Here is a 22,721-nt window from a genome sequence, read left to right on the forward strand (position 1 = left end):
TTCTTTAGTTTAAGATATTTTTCAAACTCTTTAATTTCTGTGTTAAGAGAAAATTGATATAAATCATTGGCCACTGTCAGGTTGGAAAACAATGAATATCAATAAAAAGACAGTTTTAAATCATAATGGATTTAGTTTGAGATAGTGATAGCCTCCGAAAAATAATATTGAAGTGTGTCATGGCTAAATGCTGTTTCCATGCCAAGTTTTTCCACTTGGTCAGGATCACAGTATTGTGATGACTTCAGCTCAGTTTTTCATTGGGAGACTGGGCCTTTAGACTGAACAAGAATCAGAAGTGCTTGTGATCTCATTTTTATCCCTTTCAGTGGGAAGTAGAAATGTTAAATTGGCTTGCTGTCATTGAAAAATGACACCTTTTGGTGGTATATTCATGTTAATTTTTGGTGTATTCCCTAGCTAATATTTAAAGTAATTATTAATTATCAGAGATAATACTTTTTTATTACAAATTCAATTGTAATAATGTATAGATTTTGTGTATGAAGAGGGATTTATTTTTTATATCATCTATATGTTGTAAAAGTATATCAAAGAAAAAAATGAGGAATGAATCTATATCTAATGGAGCTATCAAAACAAAACTATGCAGTTGGTGATAGAAGAAAATGCCATGACTAATAAGTAATTTTAATGCCTTTTATTGACTTTGTATAAGGTTCCAAGCCTTATTAAATGGCAGCACTTGACCTGAAAAGTAATTTAAAATGAAATTGTCTCCATAAAGGCACAATATTTCCTTACCAATCTAGCAGTAGATTGCTACTTCAGGCAGCTTAACTCTAGAAGGGGTAGAAAAATAACTCTGAAAAATCTGATCCATGCCACATAGAACCTGATCTCAGTGTATGCTTCTGTTGTATAAAAGAACTTAGCCTCTTCAGTGTCACTTGGTCAAATGCACTATATAGGTGTTAAGAATTCTGGACCAAATCTCTAACACCTGGATGCCTGGTGCTGTATGGTGCTAAGGACAGAATCACAGTAGAACAGAGCCCTAAAAAATCTTTAGCTTCCTGGGAAAAATTCACCTGCAAAAAACTCAATTGAAATTTTTAACCTAGAATTTTGTTCTCTGCACTCAATGATTTATTAAAGTCGAATCTTATACAAGTTGTAAAGGATCAGAGTTTGGGATTGACATGTGCACACTACTATATTTAAAACAAAATAGAAAACCAACAGAGACCTACGGTATAGCACAGGGAACTCTTTTCAATATTCTGTAACAACCTAAAGGGAAAAGAATTTGAAAAAGAATAGATACATGGATATGTAAAACTGAATCAGCTTGCTACACACCTGAAACTAACACAATATTGTTAATCAACTGTACTCCTATATAAAATGAAAATTAAGAAAAAATCTGGATAAAGCGATGTAGTTCAGTTGATGTAATAGAAGGCTAAAAGTCAGGATACCTGGGTTCAAGCTCTGACTTAATTACTCATGAATTCTGCCTTCAGACCTTTGGGAATGTCATGTTGCCTTTTGATTATCTCATTAATGGCTTTGAGGCAGCCCAGTGTGTTAATATTTATGGACGTGAAATTCCTGATTTAATAAAGTCTCCAATGTGTTATCTTGGCCTTACTATTTTCATCCATAAAAAGGACAAAATTAGATTCTTTATGGTTTGGAAACCCAAATAATACATGTTCCAAATAATCTAACTTACTGAATACCTTTTTAAGGGCTTAGCATTAATGTTATAGTCAAAAATTACCTCTGGAGTAAACAGTTTCCCCCATTTTACAAATTAGAAAACCTGTGCTCTCATCTCACATACTAGTAAAGTAACGCTCAAAATTCTCCAAGCCAGGCTTCAACAGTACATGAACTGTGAAATTCCAGATGTTCAAGCTGGATTTAGAAAAGGCAGAGGAACCAGAGATCAAATTGCCAACATCTGTTGGATCATGGAAAAAGCAAGAGAGTTCCAGAAAAACAACTACTTCTGCTTTATTGACTATGCCAAAGCCTTTGACTGTGTGGATCACAACAAACTGTGGAAAATTCTTCAAGAAATGGAATACCAGACCACCTGACCTGCCTCCTGAGAAATCTGTATGTAGGTCAGGAAGCAACAGTTAGAACTGGACATGGAACAACAGACTGGTTCCAAATAGGAAAAGGAGTCCTTCAAGGCTGTATATTGTCACCCTGCTTATTTAACTTACATGCAGAGTACATCATGAGAAACGCTGGGCTGGAGGAAGAACAAGCTTGAATCAAGATTGCCAGGAGAAATATCAATCACCTCAGATATGCAGATGACACTATCCTTATGGCAGAAAGCAAAGAAGAAGTAAAGAACCACCTGATGAAAGTGAAAGAGGAGAGTGAAAAAGTTGGCTTAAAGCTCAACATTCAGAAAACTAAGATCATGGCATCAGGTGCCATCACTTCATGACAAATAGATGGGGAAACACTGGAAACAGTGCTGACTTTATTTTTGGGGGCTCTAAAATCACTACAGATGGTGACTGCAGCCATGAAATTAAAAGATGCTTGCTTCTTGGAAGAAAAGTTATGACCAAACTAGACAGCATATTAAAAAGCAGAGACATTACTTTACCAACAAAGGTCCATCTAATCAAAACAATGGTGTTTCCAGTAGTCATGTATGGATGTGAGAGTTGAACTATAAAGAAAACTGAGCACTGAAGAATTGATGCTTTTGAACTGTGGTGTTGGAGAAGACCCTTGAGAGTCCTCTGGACTGCAAGGAGATCCAAACAATCATTCCTAAAGGAAATCAGTCCTGAACATTCACTGGAAACACTGATGATGAAACTGAAACTCCAATATTTTTGCTACCTAATGTGAAGAACTAACTCATTTAAAATTACCCTGATGCTGGGAAAGATTGAAGGCAGGAGGAGAAGGGGATGACAGAAGATGAGATGGCTGGATGGTATCACCGACTCAATGGACATGAGTTTGAGTGGACTCCGGGAGTTGATGATGGACAGGGAAGCCTGGCATGCTGCAGTCCACGGGGTCACAAGGAGTTGGACACGACTGAGCGAATGAACTGAACTGAATGCTGAAGTTGGTTGAGAGGGATATAGGTGTCATTTGATTCAGCCCCTTAACACGCAGGACAGGAAGTGAGGAACAGACTTTGAAAGAGTAAATTCAAGTAATAGGACAATTGAGTCATAGAGCTATCTTCTGAAAGCGTTTTACAATAAATACTTTAAAAATCAAAGAGATAAAAATAGCAATAAGATCTGCAAAAACAAACGAACAAATAGCCCATGGGAATGTAGTCTTCAGTGTGTTTTTGTCAGTTTGTTCTCTATGATTCCTTAATGCCTAGAAAACCTCTTATCTCATAGTAGGTGGTTGGCAAACAACTGCCGACCATGTGGTAGGCACTTGATAACTGTGGTTGAAAAATTGAATATGCTGAGGATTACAGGGTACATAAAGTTTAGGAAATAGATTTTTACAAATTCACTCAGATCACTGGTGATAAATATTACTTTCAGCTGTTAAAACAGGTGGTGGGGTACAGTTAATGTGGAAACCGAAGGGTACTATAATTTTTCTCTTTTGATTCCCACAACCATGCTTCACAATTACTGGTTTAAAGACGAGACAGATGAGTTTCACAGCGGCCTAACTGACCTGCTAAAGATGGCAAAGTGACCTCTGAGAAACCATACTGGTTTTCTCCCTGCATCCTACCCCCACCTTAACTTATATCATAGTCTTCTCTCAGAAATAGAAGAGTTAATAGGTTAACACAAAAGCCTGGTAGGTTGTTGACTTACAATATTGAGCTTTTTATTCCAAGTCTTAATATTTAACATTGCTGCTGCTACCTTTCTTAAATGTCAACTTCTTTTATTTGCCTTCATCCCTCTCGCCTTGATCATACTGACTCCTTTGTGCTACATGGATTTGCTGTCAGGCACCACCCTGCGCTGGTCACCAGGCTTTTCTTATACTAGTCATTGACATCTTGTCAGCAGTGTTGACACCTTTGCCCCGGGCCTGTGAATATGGCGATTGTTACCTTCTTGACTGACATTTTTGAAAATTTGTCAACATGTTAGTTATTATTTGTGGAGGGCGGGGGGGCAGGGGATCCTTCAGTACCTTAGAAGCCCTTTCTTAAAGTACTATTTTATTATTTTAACCAACTCTATGGTTGTATGAAGTAGAGGTTCTACATACCGCATCCTTTTTTAAAAACTAATTAATTTTAAAATTAATTTTATTGAGGTATAGTTGATTTATAGTATTAGTTTCTGTTGTATAACAAAGTGATTTAGTTTTTATATGTGTGTGTGTGTGTGTATATATATATATTCTTTTCAAAAATTCTTTTCCATGGTAATTTTTTACAAGATACTGAATATAGTTCAAATACATACTGAATATGTGTAGTGGTATACATATGGCATTGTTGTTTATCAGTTTTGTAGTGGGAGCCACATACCTTCCACTGAGAGAACCATAAACTAGCAAGGTGAAAAGTGAAAGTGAAGTTGCTCAGTCATGTCTGACTCTTAGCGTCCCCATGGACTGCAGCCTACCAAGCCCCTCCCTCCATGGGATTTTCCAGGCAAGAGTACTGGAGTGGGGTGCCATTGCCTTCTCCGTGTTTCTCCATTGCTGCCCTGTAAATAGATTCTTCAGTACCATTATTCTAGATTCTGTATATATGTTTTAGAATGCAATATTTATCTCTCTCTTTCTGACTCACTATACTCTGTATAATAGATTCTAGGTTCATTCATCTCATCAGAACTGACTCAAATCCATTCCTTTTTGTGGCTGAGTAATATTCCATTGTGTATATATACCACAACTTCTTCATCCATTCATGTGTCAGTGGATCTCTAGGTTGCTTCCATGTTCTAGCTATTGTAAATAGTGCTGCAATGAACAATGGGATACATGTGTCTTTTCAATTTTTATATATTCAGGGTATATGCCTAGAAGTAGATTGATGGGGCATATGGGGGTTTTATTCCTAGTTTTGAAAGGAATCTCCACTCCATACTATCTTCCATAGTAGCTGTATCAATTTACATTCCCACCAACGGTGCAAGAGGGTTTCCTTTCTCCACACCTTCTCCAGCATTTATTGTTTGTAGACTTTTTGATGATGGCCATTCACAGTTATGATGTGATACCTCATTATAGTTTTGATTTGCATTTCTGTAATAATGAGTGATTTTGAGCATCTTTTCATGTATTTGTTAGCTATCTGTATGTCTTCTTTGGAGAAATGTCTGTTTAGGTCTTTTCCCCACTTTTGATTGAGTTGTTTCTTTTTCTGGCATTGAGTTGTATGAGCTGCTTGTATATTTTGGAAATTAATCCTTTGTCAGTTGTTTCATTTACTACTATTTTCTCCCATTCTGAGGGTTGTCTTTTCACCTTGCTTATAGTTTTCTTTGCTGTGCAAAAGCTTTTAAGTTTAATCAGGTCCCGCCTGTTTACTTGTTTTTATTTCCTTTACTCTAGGAGGAGGGTCATAGAGGATCTTGCTTTGATTTATGTCATTGAGTGTTCTGCCTATGTTTTCCTCTAAGAGTTTTATAGTTTCTGGTCTTACATTTAGGTCTTTAATCCATTTTGAGTTTCTCTTTATGTATGGTCTTAGGAACTGTTCTAATTTCATTCTTTTACAAGTAGCTGTCTAGTTTTCCCAGAACCATTTATCGAAAAGGCTGTCTTTGCCCCACTGTATATTCTTGCCTCCTTTGTCAAAAATAAGGTACCCATAGGTGCATGGGTTTATTTCTGGGCTTTCTATCTTGTTCCATTGGTCTATATTTCTGTTTTTATGTCAGTACTATACTGTCTTGATGACTGTGGCTTTGTAGTATAATCTGAAGTCAGGAAGGTTGATTCCTCTGGCTCCATTCTTCCTTCTCAAGACTGCTTTGGCTATTCGGGGTCTCTTGTGTTTCCATATGAATTGTGAAATTTTTTGTGCTAGTTCTATGAAAAATGCCATTGGTAATTTGATAGGGATTGCATTGAATCTGTAGATTGTGTTTGGTAGTATAGTCATTTTCACAATATTGATTCTTCCTACCTAGGAACATGGAATATCTCTCCATCTGTTTATGTTGTCTTTGATTTATTTCATCAGTGTCTTATAATTTTCTGTGTATAGTTCTTTAATCTCTTTAAGTAAGTTTATTCCTAGATATTTAATTCTTTTTGTTGCAATGGTGAATAAGATTGACCCTTAATTTCTCTTTCTGATTTTTGATTGTTAGTATATATAAATGCAAGTGATTTCTGTGTATTGATTTTGTATCCTGCAACTTTTCTAAATTCACTGATTAGTAATTTTTTGATACTATCTTTAGGGTTTTCTATGTACAGTATCATGTCATCTGCAAACAGCGAGAGCTTTACTGTTTGTTGATATGCAAAGTTAAACAGAGATAGATAAAGGTAGATAAAGAAGATTTATATGCATAAAGATTATCTGCAAGGGGCAAAGAACAGTAGGAAAAGCAAAAAAAAAAAAAGAATAAATGTAGAAAAAATAATAATAGGTTTAAAAAATTAAAATAAAAAAAAGAGAAAGAAAAAAAACAGGGAAATTTCATGGAACTGCAAAAGCCCAATGTAGAGGCAGAGGTTTATAACAACAATAAAAAAATGTGACTGAGCAAAAGAAAAAAAGTTCACAAGCTTAATTAGATTTCATAGTGCCAATAAAATCAACAACTAAAACAGCATAAAGAAAAGAAAAGAAAACAAAAAAATCCAAGAGAATCTACAGAGCAAATCACATAAGAATAATAAATGTTTTTTTTGAGTCACTGCTGTCAGAGTCCTTTGCCTCGCTGGGAGTCACAGTCCACCTCACCTCCCTAGGATGCCCTCCAACACTGTGCTGATCTCTGGACCTCCTGTGGGGGCTGCTCAGATTCTAATGTGGTCCTACTCCTGTGTGTTCTTGCCTCCAGTGTCCACAGCTATCAGAACTACTGCATCTTCTTTTGTAGGAGCTCTCCATGATGTTTTATATATTCCATAGACACAGAGTCTGGCTAGTTGATCATGTGGATTTAATCTGAAGCTTGTATAGCTGGTGGAAAGGTTTGGGTCTTCTTCCTTAGCCACATTGCCCCTGGGTTTCAATTGTGGTTTTATTTCCACCTCTGCATGTAGGTTGTCCACTGGGGTTTGCTCCTGGGGCTGCCCTGGAGGACTTGGGTTTGCCCCTAAGAGGACCAGGTGGTGCAACTGCTTGGGTTACAGGGGTTCTGGCAGCACCAGGTACTCAAGGGGGGTTGGAGGCTAGGACAGCAGGAAATATAGTGCTCTTGAAAGGTATGGCAACCAGTATTGGCCAATACACTCCAGTATTCTTGCCTGGAGGACTCCCTCCCTGACAGAGAAGCCTGGCAGGCCACAGTCTACAGGGTCACAAAGAGTTTATCAGGACCAAAGTGTCCCTGTATGCATAAACACAATATATATATTTTTTAACCTGTGGCAGCTCTACCCCAGTGAGAGTTGAATATGAAGGTGGTGCAGTTGCTTGGCTTGCAGGGACAAGTGTTCAGGGACACAAACTGCCTCTGTGGCAGGAGTTATGGCCCTATCAGAGTCTTTTATTGAGCCTCTTGTAGCTGGCGATCAGAAGGCCTCTTTGGCCAGTCTTTCTCTATAGCTCCTCCTGTTTAGGCACCTAGAGGGCTCCCTTGCCTGGGGTCCTCTGTTGTTCGGTGCATCCGGCACATAAAGGGGCCCCCCTGGCTGGGGTCCTACTCTGTAGATCCATGTGTTGGGCACTTAAAGTAGCACCCTGGGTGGGGTGCTACTCTGTAGATCTGTGTATCAGGCACTTAAAGCGGCTACCTGGCTGGGGTCCTACTCTGTGGTTCAGTGCATCAGGAGTTTGATGGCCAGCCTGTCTATTGTTCAGCTGCCAATGCTGGTGTGTGGGGGCTGAGAGAGGCTATCCTCCCTACGTATGACTCAGCAGTATCCCCTTGCTTCCATGGCTGCCCGGCTTTCCTCCACAGGCATTTCCCACCAGAATCTCCTCCCTCACATCCCCTTGATCCGTCTCTCCTTAGTCAGCATCAGCCTTCACCATGGGATTGCTCCACAGTCCCTAAACTCCAGCTGTCAGCCGCTGCATCTTCCAGGAGACCTGCTTCCCTCTCCAGGGTATGTATGGCTGCGGCAAGGACGGTCTGATTCTCATTCCATTTAGGCTGCCGCAGATCAGCTGTTTCACTCTCCCCCTTAAATGTTTCTCCTCTGACTCAGACAATCACCCTGATGTGAGGATCAGACCCGTGCTTCAGCTCCCACACCTGCTGAGGCCATGTCCAGCCCTACTAACACTCCTGTTTTTCTCACTAGTTCCTTCATCATATGGGGTTTAGCATCATTCTATGTATTCTTTTCCTCTGGTCAGGTACCCTGTCCGCTCTTGGTGTTGGTGTTCTTGCATGCACTTCTGTGTGAAGGTGTATTCCTGATGTATCCATGGAGAGAGATATACTCCATGTCCACCTACTCCTCTGCCATCTTGTCCTCCCCTCAAAACTTTTTCATAGTCTCATATCTGTCTAAAATTTTCATTACAAATAAAAATTTCTCAAAATGGAGAAATGAACTCTGATTTTATGTTATAATTATAATCCTGTACCTAGGCCTTTCCATCATGGAAGCAGCTAATCCAGATAATTTCTGCTTTGCAAGTTTTTTTTCTCCCCTCAGATATTTCTTCAAAGAGCAAAGTAACTGAGCTAGAGTTAATTAATGCATTAATCCAACCTATGAACTAATCTAGCTATAAGTAGCTACACAGTGTTATTTTTATTTGCCTTAAAATAATCTCAGAATGGATACTTCAAGAGCAGTTGTACCACAGGATAGGGAGCAATGTAGATATAATGAAATATAAGTGAAATGAGTGAGTGAAAGCTGTTTGATGATTTTAAATTGCAAGAAACATAGTAATAGTTATTATCTCTTCTTTAGTCCAACCTAACACTAGCAATAGTCTTGCTTTTAACAGTATTTTTTGAAAAATCATTCTATTAAGGAAAATTAGGGGAAAATGCAATTGGGGTACATAATTATTATGTAATTTAATTTCCTCCCAAAGACATAACTTTGCATATTTCTTTGCATATTTGTATGCATATTTTCTGTCTATGAATGCATGACCCAGCCATGTTAATAGAATACTAGTGATAAAGAGTAATAATATAATAATAAAATCATTGGTCATTGTATTACAGGATTGTACTTGTTTTTATTTCTATTCTCAAATGAAAAGCATTGTGATTGATTATCTCATTAATATCTGAATGATATGTACTTTTCACATTTGATAATAGTTTTTAATGCATGTGTACATATGCTATATGTGTGTGTTTAATCAAGCCATCATGAATAATTTTTAGGTCAGTTTCCTAATAAGTATTATTTGCTTATTCATTCAAGTATCTTGTTCATTTTGATTATAAAGTAAGTGACCTATTTTTACAGTGGGCCTGAATATTTTGAAAATGTATTGATGGTTGTCAGAACTGATGCCTTTTAAGCAGATAAATCTCCCCATATGAACACTTTTTAAGAGTATGTGCCCAGTTTATTTGAATAATGCAGGTATTTTAGATGATGGTGGCTAAATTTGAGTGTTTCACTTGAGAATAAGAATTAGGAGACGCATTAATATGGCTAAAGAAATGATTTTCCGGTTTGGGTTCACAGTGCAATCTCTTGGAGAGATTTTTAAAAATTACAGTATTTGAGTCCTACTCAGAGTGATTCTGATGTAATTGGGATGGAGTCTCTCTTGCCAAGACGTAGGAATTTTTTTAAAAAAGCAAAAACCTCTCCAAAATTTTAACATGTAGATTTTAAAATGTCTGGGCTAGACCTATAAAATATCAACCATTCTGGATGAGGAAGCAAAGGAAGTCAATTTGCAGACAGAATTATTCTAGATAAACAGAGAAGAGGAGAAAGGAAGAGATAAATCATATGGCTTTCCAAGTGGAGTCCCAGCCTTTCATGGACACCATGCTTCATTCCCTCTGAGTTACATGAGATACTTCTATTCCATCATAATAACCTTCTGAACCTAGTTATTACTTGGAACCAAAGGAGTCCATTTGAATCTGAAAGTTCAAAACCATGGCGGGCAGAAATGTAACCCGCTATGGACTGTAGCCTGCCAGGCTCCTCTGTCCATGGAATTCTCCAGAGCAAAATCCTGGGGTGGGAAGCTGTTCGCCTCTCCAGGGGATCTTCCCAACCCGGGGATCAAACCCAGGTCTCCCTCACTGCACGTAGACTCTTTACTGTGTGAGCCACCAGGGAATCCCAAGGATACTGGAGTCAGAAGCCTGGCCCTCTCCAGGGGAATTTCCCAACGCAGGAATCAAACCAGCATCTCCTGCATTGCAGGTGGATTTTTAACCAGTTGGGCTACCAGCAAAGCCTTATTTTAAACTGGATCCTGGCAAAATTGTGAGGTCAATTTTTATGTCAGTTATTGTGACTGAATTAAAGAATACCTGTATTTACATTGCCCAGAAAGTTATTTATCATTTCTACTAGATAGCTCTTTTGAATGCCTTTGTTAAATTCTATAGTCTTCCAGAAGTAAGAGTTGAATGTTGCTCTTGTAATTCAGTTGCTAAGCCATATCCAACTCTTTGTGACCTCATGAACTGCAGCACACCAGGCTTCCCTGAGTTTCAGTGTCTGCTGGAGTTTGTTCAAACTCACGTCCATCACTCTCAGTGATGCCATCCATCTGTCTCCCCCTTCGATCGATGGATGACATCACCAAGTGATGGACATGAGTTTGAACAAACTCATGAGTTTGAGTCGGTGATGCCATCCAACCGTCTTGTCTTCTGTTATCCCCTTCTCCTCCTGCCTTCAATCTTTCCCAGCATCAGGGTCTTTTCTAATGAGTCAGTTCTTTCCATGAGGTGGCCAAAGTATTGAGGCTTCAGCTTCAGCATCAGTCCTTCCAGTGAATATTCAGGGTTGATTTCCTTTAGTATTGACTGATTTAATCTCCTTGCAGTCCAAGGGACTGTCAAGAGCCTTCTCCATCACCGCAATTTGAAACATCAGTTCTTGGGTGCATCAATTCTATGGTCCAACTCTCACATCCATACATATACTCTACATTAGAATAATAGAATATTGGACATTTTTTAAATATCTGAAATATAGCTAATGATTATTTCATGTAAACTGATCATTATCATCTTATGGAAACTAATGTAAAAAGGAAGGTAAGTACTAGTATGAAGGTCACTAGTATGATGCATTCAACAAATATTTTAAGCATTTTTTGCTAAGTCTTATGCTAGGTGCTGAAAGTAAGTTAGATGGGACACAATACATGTAAGCAACCAAGAAACAGAGTATGATTCAGGAACGACTGTGCTTGTGGATAGCTGCAGAAATGTCCTGGTGGAGATAAGACTGACTCTTAGATTAGTTGGAATTTTCAGAGCATGAAAACTAGGCAGGAAAGAACATTGTAGGAAAAATAAAAAATCATAATGCATAGATGCATTAGTGATATTGGTTTTTATGAGATTATATGTGGTTCAATAAACTGAAGTATCAGATGTGAGGGAATGGTAGTAGGTGAGATTAGAAACCCTGAAACATGTGATTAGAACAAGTAGAGAAGGGGGAAAACCCAGATCACAACTGAGGTTATATAATAATAAAGAGATTATGCTGTATTCTGTATTCTGCAAGCACTGAAGCTCCTTGGAGCATTTTGTAGATGGAAATGAAATGAGAAAATTTAAGTATAACCTTTATAAATTTGGGATATCTCATGATCTATGCTTGTCATGGAGTTATTTTTTTTCTTTATTAGTTTATTTTAGTTGGAGGCTAATTACATTACAATATTGTGGTGGTTTTTGCCATACATTGACATGAATCAGCCATGGATGTACATGTGTCCCTCCATCCCCAACCCCCCTCCCACCTTCCTCCACATCCCATCGATCTGGTTTATCCCAGTGCTCCAGCTTTGAGTGCCTTGTTTCATGCATCGAACTTGGACTGGCCATCTATTTCACATATGGTAATACGCATGTTTCAATGCTATTCTACCAAATCATCCTACCCTAGCCTTCTCCCACAGAGTCCAAAAGTCTGTTCTTTATATCTGTGTCTCTTTTGCTGTCCCACACATAGGGTTGGTGTTAACATTTTTCTAAATTCCATACATATGTGTTAATATACTGTATTGGTGTTTTTCTTTCTGATTTACTTCACTCTGTATAATAGGCTTCAGTTTCATCCACCTCATTAGAACTGATTCAAATGTGTTCTTTTTAATAGCTGAGTAATATTCCACTGTGTATATGTACCACAGCTTTCTTATCCATTTGACTGCTATTGGACATCTATGTTGCTTCCACATCCTAGCTGTTGTAAACAGTGCTGTGATGAACATTGGGGTAAATGTGTCTCAATTCTGGTTTCCTTGGTGTGTATGCCCAGCAGTGGGATTGCTGGGTTGTATGGCAGTTCTATTCCCAGTTTAATAAGGAATCTTCACACTGTTCTCCCTAGTGGCTGTTACTAGTTTGCATTCCCACCAACAGTGTAAGAGGGTTCCCTTTTCTCCACACCCTCTCCAGCATTTGTTGTTTGTAGACTTTTTGATGGCAGCCATTCTGACCAGTGCGAGATGGTACCTCATTGTGGTTTGATTTGCATTTCTCTGATAATGAGTCATGTTGAGCATCTTTTCATGTGTTTGTTACCCATCTATATGTCTTCTTTGGAGAAATATCTGTTTAGTCCTTTGGCCCATTTTTTGATTGGGTCGTTTATTTTTCTGGTATTGAGCTGCATGAGCTGCCTGTATGTTTTGGAGATTTAATTCTTTGTCAGTTGTTTCATTTGCTATTATTTTATCCCATTCAGAAGGCTGTCTTTTCACCTTGCTTATAATTTCCTTTGTTGTGCAAAAGCTTTTAAGTTTAATTATGTCCCATTTGTTTATTTTTGCTTTTATTTCTATTACTCTGTGAGGTGGGTTATAGAGGATCTTGCTATGATTTATGTCAGTGAGTGTTCTTCCTATTTTCTCTGGGAGTTTTATAGTTTCTGGTCATATAGTTGGATCTTTAACCCATTTTGATGTCATTTTTGTGTATGGTGTTAGCAAGTGTTCTAGTTTCATTTTTTTACAGGTGATTGACCTGTTTTCCCAGGACCACTTGTTAAAGAGATTGTCTTTCCTCCATTGTATATTTTTTCCTCCTTTGTCAAAGATAAAGTGTCCATAGGTGTGTGGATTCATTTCTGGGCTTTCTATTTTGTTCCACTGATCTGTATTTCTGTCTTTGTGCCAGTGCCGTACTTGATGACTGTAGCTCTGTAGTGTATATAGCCTGAAGTCAGGCAGGTTGATTCATCCAGTTCCATTCTTCTTTCTCAAGATTGTGTTGGCTATTCAAGGTTTTTTGTATTTCCATACAAATTGTGAAATTATTTTTTCTAGTTCTGTGAAAAATACTGTTGGTAGCTTGATAGGGATTGCATTGAATCTATAGATTGCTTTGGGTATTATACTCATTTTCAATATATTGATTCTTCCAATCCATGAGTATGGCATATTTCTCCATCTATTTGTATCATCTTTGATTTCTTTCATCAGTGTTTTATAGTTTTCTATATATAGGTCTTTTGTTTCTTTAAGTAGATTTATTCCTAAGTATTTTATTCTGTTCATCACAATGGTGAATGGGATTGTTTCCTTAATTTCTCTTTCTGTTTTCTCATTGTTACTGTATAGGAATGCAAAGGATTTCTGTGTATTAATTTTATATCCTGCAACTTTGCTATATTCATCAACTAGTAATTTTCTGGTGGTGTCTTTAGGGTTTTCTATGTAGAGGATCATGTCATTTGGAAACAGTGAGAGTTTTACTTCTTTTCCTATCTGGATTCCTTTTATTTCTTTTTCTTCTCTGATTGCTATGGCTAATGCTTCCAAAACTGTGTTGAATAGTAGTGGTGAGACCGGGCACACTTGTCTTGTTCCTGACTTTAGAGGAAATGCTTTCAATTTTTCGCCATTGAGGATAATGTTTGCTGTGGGTTTATTCTAAATGGCTTTTATTATGTTGAGGTATGTTCCTTCTATTCCTGCTTTCTGGAGAGTTATTTTTTTTTAGATTGAATTGTAAATAACTAAAATCTTTTCTCCTAAAATCTTTTCTCCTAAAAAATTCTGAAGTGGAAAAAGCAAACTTAAAAAAGTCATCTTTAGACAGCTCTCTCATTCTCAGTGTCTCATGTCTGACAGTGGGTTTTATAAAAGAAATGTTACTTTTATCTTTACTGTCAAAAAATCTGCCAAACATTTAGTCTCTCCTTTGTCTATGGGTTTACTCTTGCCCTCCATCCTGATCTCAGTTCTTTATTACTTCACCGTTTTTTGATTCTGTAGTTTTCCTTTAGTTTCTAGGTGTCTGACTCCCATCAACCCTCCAAACTTCTCTATAGAAAACAGACTCTATGACAGTGGGCACCTCATTGGACTTACTCTGTGCTAAATCCCCAGTGCCTATACTAGTACCTGGCATATAATAAGCATTGCACAAATGCTTAACCGAACTCATGAATGAATGAGTTCATCCATTATGACAGTGGTCCTTAATCTTTTTTAAGTGCATTTTGAACAACTAGAGAGATTGTAGTGATGTCCAGATTATTAGATGATTCCTTCCTTAGAAAAGGGAAAGGAGGAGGGAAATTTAAAATTCAAGTTTCTGTATTTAACCCTTTTAAGTATGTTAGCTGGTTCCTCTGTTTCAGAGCACAAAAGGTAAATGAGCTATCTAACAAAGGACAGTGAGAATGTTGAAAAACATTATATATTAAAAATAATAATGAGAAAGTAAATAATGAGGTTACCTTGAGGAAAAGTGATTTTATTTATCTTTTTCTCTACAAAGGGCAGAGTTGCCTTTAAGAATAAGTATTTTATATAAAATATGATGTAATAGAAACATATATTTTGCAAATATTTTTGATTCTAATGGAGATATTAATTTGAATATGCTACAGTCACTGCCTTCAAGGAACATATGTTCTGTTTGAAGAGAAAAATCAACAGGCACAGCCCAGTACAATGACTACTGAAGTGAAGCCATATTTTAAATGATAAAATATCTAAGAAAAGAGTCAGCTACATTAGACAAGTGTATGGAATCTATTAAGGGAATGCCCCAGGAAGCATATGACTGCATGAGTTGAGTCTTGAAGAATCACTTAAGAGCTTGATGGGTGAAGAATGTGTTAGATTATATTTCAAGCTAATGGGAATACATCAGATAATGTATGAGGCAAAGGATAGTGTGGTGAATGATCTGTGATTTTAATTTTGTGTTCACTTGATTTGTTGGTAGCTTTCTTAATGTTTTTCTATATGTAATCTTCAGAGACTTTGTCTGTTTTATTCACCACAGTTTTTCACTTATTATAGGATAGACTCTGTTCTATGTCAATATTTTATTTTTTTTTGTGTTGTTCCTGGTGCCAGTATAACATCCTTTGTACAGTAGTGTCACTGGGGAACTGGCCTCATCATTCAACATCTAGGTTGTTTCTTACATTTATTATTTAGTCATACTACTGGATGACTGGAAAAATAGTACTATATGAAATTATATTATATTGAATATTGGAATCATATTCTTTAGAAGGGAATATGATGAGGTACAGGTTGAAGGAGTTGAGTTTGAATTAACGACAAAGCATCCACTTCCAAATGTCTTGAAGTCTCTTGGAAATCTGAATTTGGAAGTTGCAATTTGGATTTGGGAGGAATTAACCTTGTGGTTCCAAATAGGAAAAGGAGTACGTCAAGGCTGTATATTGTCACTCTGCTTATTTAACTTATATGCAGAGTACATCATGAGAAACGCTGGGCTGGAAGAAGCACAAGCTGGAATCAAGATTACAAGGAGAAATATCAATAACCTCAGATATGCAGATGACCACCCTTTTGGCAGAAAGTGAAGAAGAACTAAAAAGCCTCTTGATGAAAATGAAAGAGGAGAGTGAAAACGTTGGCTTAAAGCTCAACATTCAGAAAACTAAGATCATGGCATCTGGTCCCATCACTTCATGGCAAATAGATGGGGAGACAGTGGAAATAGTGTCAGACTTTATTTTTTTGGCTCCAAAATCACTACAGATGGTGATTGCAGCTGTGAAATTAAAAGACACTTACTCCTTGGAAGGAAAGTTATGACCAACCCAGATAGCGTATTAAAAAGCAGAGACATTACTTTGCCAACAAAGGTCCGTCTGGTCAAGGCTGTGCTTTTTCCAGCGGTCACGTATGGATGTGAGAGTTGGACTGTGAGGAAAGCTGAGTGCTGAAGAATTGATGCTTTTGAACTATGGTGTTGGAGAAGACTCTTGAGAGTCCCTTGGACTGCAAGGAGTTCCAACCAGTCCATCCTAAAGGAGATCAGTCCTGGGTGTTCATTGGAAGGACTGATGTTGAAGCTAAAACTCTAGTACTTTGACCACCTCATGTGAAGAGTTGATTCATTGGAAAAGACCCTGATGCTGGGAGGGATTGGAGACAGGAGGAGAAGGGGACAACAGAGGATGAGATGGTTGGATGGCATCACTGACTCAATGGACATGGGTTTGAGTATACTCCGGGAGTTGGTGATGGACAGGGAGGCCTGGCGTGCTGCGATTCATGGGGTCACAAAGTGTCGGACACGACTGAGCGACTGAACTGAACTGAACTGAAATGAACTGAACCTTGTGCTGAGGGCTGAAATTTAAGATGCTTGAATTCCCTGAGCAATAGTGCAAAGGGGAACAAGCTACCAAATTTCGGAAAATGAAAGCTTGAATATATTATGAGGTCAAACAAATATATTAATGTGGTGCTGTTACACCCCGCTGTGGTAAAAAGTCACAAAACAAAACAAAAACATTGTCCTGTATGTACACATGAAAAAGGACTGCCTATTACATGGCATCCGGTCCTATCATTTCATGGCAAATAGGTGGGGATAATGAGGAAACAGTGCCAGATTTTTCTGGCCTCCAAAATCAGTGTGGACAGTGACTTCAGCCACAAAATGAAAAGATACTTGCTCCTTGGAAGAATAGCTAATGACAAACCTGGAAAGTGTAATAAAAAGCAGAGACATCACTTTTCCGACAAAGGTCTGTGTGGTCAAAGCTCTGGTTTTTCCAGTAGTCATGTATGGATGTGAGAGATGGATCATAAGGAAGGCTGAGAATTGAAGAATTGATGCTTTTGAACTGTGGTGTTGGAGAGGAGTCTTGAGAGTCCCTTGGACAGTAAGGATATCAAACCAGTCAGTCCTAAAGAAATCAAACGTGAATATTCATTGGATGGACTGATACTGAAGCTGAAGCTCCAATATTTTGGCCACCTGATGTGAAAAGCTGACACTTGGAAAAGACCCTGATGCTGCAAAAAATTGAAGGCAGGAGGAGAAGGGAATGACAGAGGATGAGATGGTTGGATGGCATCACTGACTCAATGGACATGAGTTTGAGCTAACTCAGGGAGATTGTGATGGACAGAGAAGCCTGGTGTGCTGCAGTTCATGGAGTTGCGAAGAATTGGACACAACTTAGTGACCAAACTAACAATAACAACTTAAAACTAAAGGTTGTATCTTATCTGCATATACATCAGTAGTGTTTTTGTCGATAAAATAAAATATACATTTTATGAAATGTTATACCTCTCATTTGAAAAAGTTTTGTGTATATTGATTTTTTTTTGTTACGTGTTTTGTTTGCTTTTCATTTTTGTTTTGAAACTTAAGAAAAATCTTGCAAAGTTTGCCCACATTATGTCCTTTCTAAATATTGAGGTAGTGACATTTTTAAGAATTTAAATGCAATGCTTTGTGTATTTAAAAGTACATCAATTAAGAAATGCAAGTTGAACTACACATATATGTCTACTTCCTTGGTCTATTGCCCAAAACTGTATAACTCTAATTGTTGACAAACTAAAATTCACCTGTGAGATTTAAGAGGTTAGTTACTTCAGTATAAAGCCACAAAAAGATGAGAGACTGTATCACTTCAGCGAACATGGAACTGTAAGTATTTCTATCATTGTCATCAGATGAAAGGTTTCCCAAAGTTTCTAGGTTCCTCAGACATGGAAGGAAATTTTTTTTTTGTAAATTTCTCTGGTGTTAACCAAACTGTGGTGTCAGGAAATTCTTCCTTCATCTGATCCGAACTTCCTTGATTCAGTTTGAATTATTATTTAGAGCTAAGAAAGGGTTTCCCAGGTGGCTCAGTGGGTAAAGAATCTGCCTGCAATGCACGAGACGCAGGAGATGTGAGTTCAGTTCCCGGGTTGGAAAGAGTCCCTGGAGAAGGAAATGGCAAAGCACTCCAGTGTTCTTGCCTGGAGAATCCCATGGACAGAGGAGCTTGGTGGGCTACAGTCCACAGAGTCGCAAAGAGTTGGATACAACTGAAGCGACTGAACACGCAGGCACAGAGCTGAGAAAATCTCATGGAAGGTGTTTATTTCCTCACCTACTCCTGCACACACTCACACAGACACACATGCCTCAAATTAACACGTCTCAGATTATCCTGTATTTTTTTATTTTATACATTATAACTTTTGCTTTTGTTAATAATCCTTTTAATAATATTGCAACCCCTGTGAGAACTGGAAGAATTATCCGCACAATATAGAAGTGCACAATATTCAGAAATGTGCCTTGAAACCCCGAACATTCTTGGCAGAAGATGCGTGCCACAGCCGAAGCGTAGATGCCATCAGGCACCACTTTGCAAGCACCAGAGACACATTAGTCTTTCAGTTGACAAGTTTGATGCCTTTTTACATATTAAGTGAACTTTACTTTGCATTATAAATGGTGGAGGTCCAGAAATAATTTTTATGCAAGTCATGGCAATCTTTATCTACACAAGACACACTCCTGTAAAATTAAAGTTCTGCTCAAACAACTTTTGAGTGATTATTCACAAGAGAAAAGAGTTCTTACTTTAGAATTAACTAGACTGGTCCATTCAGTAACTGCTTTGGCTAAGAAAATTCATCTTCTTTATATTTGCCAGTATTATTTGTCTTTCAAAGATAAACAGAGAGAAAGAGAGGAAGGGAGGGAGAGAAGGAGAGAAACAGACACATTTTATAAAGAACTCGATGAAAGCTTTAATAATCTCTGCAATCAGAGAGACAGCATTTGGCAAGCACCTACTATGTTGCAGTGGGCCATGCACTTTGTAAAGGATTTTTTGATTGATTTTTTCCAATAATTCAAGGTAGCCTTATACTGTATCCATTTAAGAAATAGAATGTTACAGTTTGAGAGCCAATAGGCGATTTTGACATTAACTGTTTGGTACCTGTTTTTGCTGAAGAAAGTCTCCCCGTACACATGAGTACATTATCTACTTTCCAAATTAGATGTCTCCCTATGGCTTATGATTTCCTGCATTTTCCAATATCCCTAGGAGGTAGGAAATTAGGCAGCCAGAATTTGTGCTGCTGTACTGAAAATGGTAAGGGAGAAAAAGCAAGGATGTGTTAGGTGGCTTTCCTAAATTCTCATAAATAGAATGAAGTTACTGAAAATTGAACTTAGGTCTCCTAACTTGCTGTTTTTCTTTTTTTTTTTAAATGTATCGCTGAGCACTAAAGATACTTCTACAAATTAAGTACAAAAAGGCTAGGTTAATAGGTTCAGGGAGATAAATTTTGAAATTATTCTTTTTTGTGTTTGAATCTCAGTATGTTTTAAGTATAGTTTTTTGTTTATTTAATTGATATTATTTCTGTTAGTATTCTCTGTACTGCTTTTGAAATACGAAAAATATGATATATGAATTTTACTCTGCTAACTGACTTTATTGGCCAGTCTTAATCATTCCAAACAGACCAATGTAATCTATATTAATATTAATGCTGTGCTGAAGTGATTTTTGTAAAAGACTATATATGGAGAAATCAGATGTGATTCAAGAATAATTATTGGCTATTTGTCTTTTTTTACAGTCACAATATGGAGCTTCAGTTTCTGCTAAGCCCGAACTCCCCCTCTTTTATACTCCCATTGATCTGGTGGACATTAGTGTGGAAATGGCTGGATTGAGGTTTACAAATCCTTTTGGTCTTGCCAGTGCAACTCCAACTACCAGTTCATCAATGATTCGAAGAGCTTTTGAAGCTGGATGGGCCTTTGCTCTGACCAAAACTTTCTCTCTTGATAAGGTAAGAAATTATTTTTGAAGTTGTGTTTAAATATCTATCATTTATTTTAATTAGGGCATAAATATTATAATGCAAAGGTTCACCAAGCTATAACAGTTATTAAACTATTGGATAAGACTGATTATTACAAATGAACTAATTTCATTACATTTCTTCTATCCCAAGATGGGGAATGGGATCGATTTCTATTTCTCATTTGTCTGTGTGTGTGTTAGTCACTCAGTCATGCCTGATTCTTTGGGACGCATGGACTGTAGCCTGCCAGGCTCCTTTGTCCTATGGAATTCTCCAGGCAAGATGCTGGAGTGGGTAGCCATTCCCTTCTCTAAGGGATCTTCCTGACCCAGGGATCAAACCCCAGTCTCCTGCATTGCAGGCAGACTCTTTATCCTGAATCACCAGGGAATCACTGTGTTTTGTCTAAGTATCAAAAATGTAAATACTACAAAATGTCTATTTCATTTAATAATTGCAAGCTCACTAACTCTTATTTTGGCATTATTAATTGTTTTGTGATTTCTGGATGTGTGTGAATGAGAACATGTGCCTCGACTCAAAGTTAGACAATGAATTTGATTTGCGCATAATCCTGGACACCAGTTCATGTGAAAATGAACACTCAGTGTAACTTAACTGGTGCCTGGAATAAGATTTTTCTTGAATTTTTAAATACAGAAATGTTTCCCCAAATGCATTGACCTGAGTTTAATTTGACATTATGACTGTGTACTCACGTAGCAAGTGGGCATACTTAGTAGAAAATTAACTACATATTAAAGTTAAGATTGAGTCTTTAAAATACAGAAAGTATATAAGTGAACATTTTAAAAGTAGAATAATTTATGCAATAGAGGGTTGCATCCTCATATGGCTTTGAATTAGAAAAGATCAGCAAAATTTAACATTTTTAGATCTTTTATTGATAAAATTTTAGATGATACACCTATTGGTATATTTAATACTCATTGGTAGTTAGTAATAATTAATGTATAAGAATGTGTGAATCTAGTGACTGAGAAAAGACTATTATTATTTAAATCAGCCTTATCCTTAGGCAAAGAAACAAATAGAGAACAAAAATGCCCCATTAAGCACATTCTCTTCTTTCTCCTCTTACTAGGATCAATAGCTGGCATTATTATGGCTAAAACATCTTGGCTGTCTCATTCTGACAGCTTCACAAGATGCTATGTATAAATGTGATCACAATTATCTAGAAATCCTCAAAAGTTAGAAACCTAGTGCATGAAAAAAATTTACCTAAATATTTTTATATTTAAATAGCTAAAGGAATTTTTTTTAATAAATTGGCTGAATTCTCAGAAATTCTTTGGTTAAATAAAGTGTAAAAATAAATGACATACTGAATTTAGCTTCAGAATATCCTTAATCAGTTGTTTACAGCTTTGTAGACTATTGACATTATATTTGTTTGTATTTCAATTCTTCCTTTAAGAATTACTCAGAAGCTCTAATCTGATGTTTAATCCATTGAGAAGAACTTAATCTCTGATACCATTTAATGAGTAGTTATGCTATTGAAAAAATTTTATATGTAAACAAAAATGGGTGGCTAATCAGGAATAAGTGACGAATTGTAGGAAAAAGAATATTTGCTTCGAATTTGCTTACAAAAATTGAATTCTGATTAATCAGAGACATTTGTCTTTACTCCGTTGGTGTTATGTATTTGATTTGTGAAGCTGTCTCTTTCAATAATCTAAGAGCAGTTGCCTTCATTAGGATCACCAGCAGAAATGAATGTGGGAGCTAACTTCCTTCTAGACTTCCAATTTGAATTTAATTTATCAATTCAGAAGTCTGTGATGATGTTTCAAAAGGAGAGTTATGGACAAATGCAAATTAAATTTGCACATAAAACATAATGATAGGGAGTTTTAGGAAGCTTTATTTTACTTACTTTGATGATGGGTACAACAAAATATTTGTGCAAAAACTATTTTAAATTCACTCATGCAGATTGTAGTGACATAAATAAGGATGCCACCTTGGGCTTATGTAAGCCTGTTTTTAAAAATGACTACTTCCCATACATGATTTTGCAACATAGTTTGTATCATGAAGATCTACTTTTTGTTTTGTTTTCTTATATTGTCTCTGTTTAATGATTAAATATGTTTTGAATATAGTACTGTCCTATGATTTTTGTGCTTTCTTATTGGTGAAATGTTGTAGTATACAACTCGTGTTTTTCATAGCCTCTTACTAAAGACATCTATTCATGTATTGTATGTACTACACATTTGTGTGACATTATAGCGTACCAATTTAGATTATCCTCATTATAATTTAGTATGCAATTTCAAGAGTCTACTTAAAATGTATTAAAATTCAGAGTCCTGACATTTGAAATTTGGATGCTCTTAATATGACAAAGGTTATTCTA

At 37.0% G+C, this 22,721-nt stretch overlaps 1 protein-coding gene across 2 annotated transcripts in view; it reads left to right on the forward strand.

The window, feature by feature from the left end:
* Positions 1 to 22,721, forward strand: part of DPYD (dihydropyrimidine dehydrogenase) — an 880,709-nt gene that overhangs the window by 422,607 nt on the left and 435,381 nt on the right. For both annotated transcript variants that reach the window (XM_043876118.1, XM_043876119.1), the window contains exon 13: positions 20,099 to 20,314. In XM_043876118.1, the coding sequence (XP_043732053.1) occupies positions 20,099 to 20,314 (216 nt within the window). The remainder of the gene's footprint in view (positions 1 to 20,098; positions 20,315 to 22,721) is intronic.

This window comes from Cervus elaphus, chromosome 20 (assembly GCF_910594005.1).
Source record: "Cervus elaphus chromosome 20, mCerEla1.1, whole genome shotgun sequence".
NCBI lineage: Eukaryota > Metazoa > Chordata > Mammalia > Artiodactyla > Cervidae > Cervus > Cervus elaphus.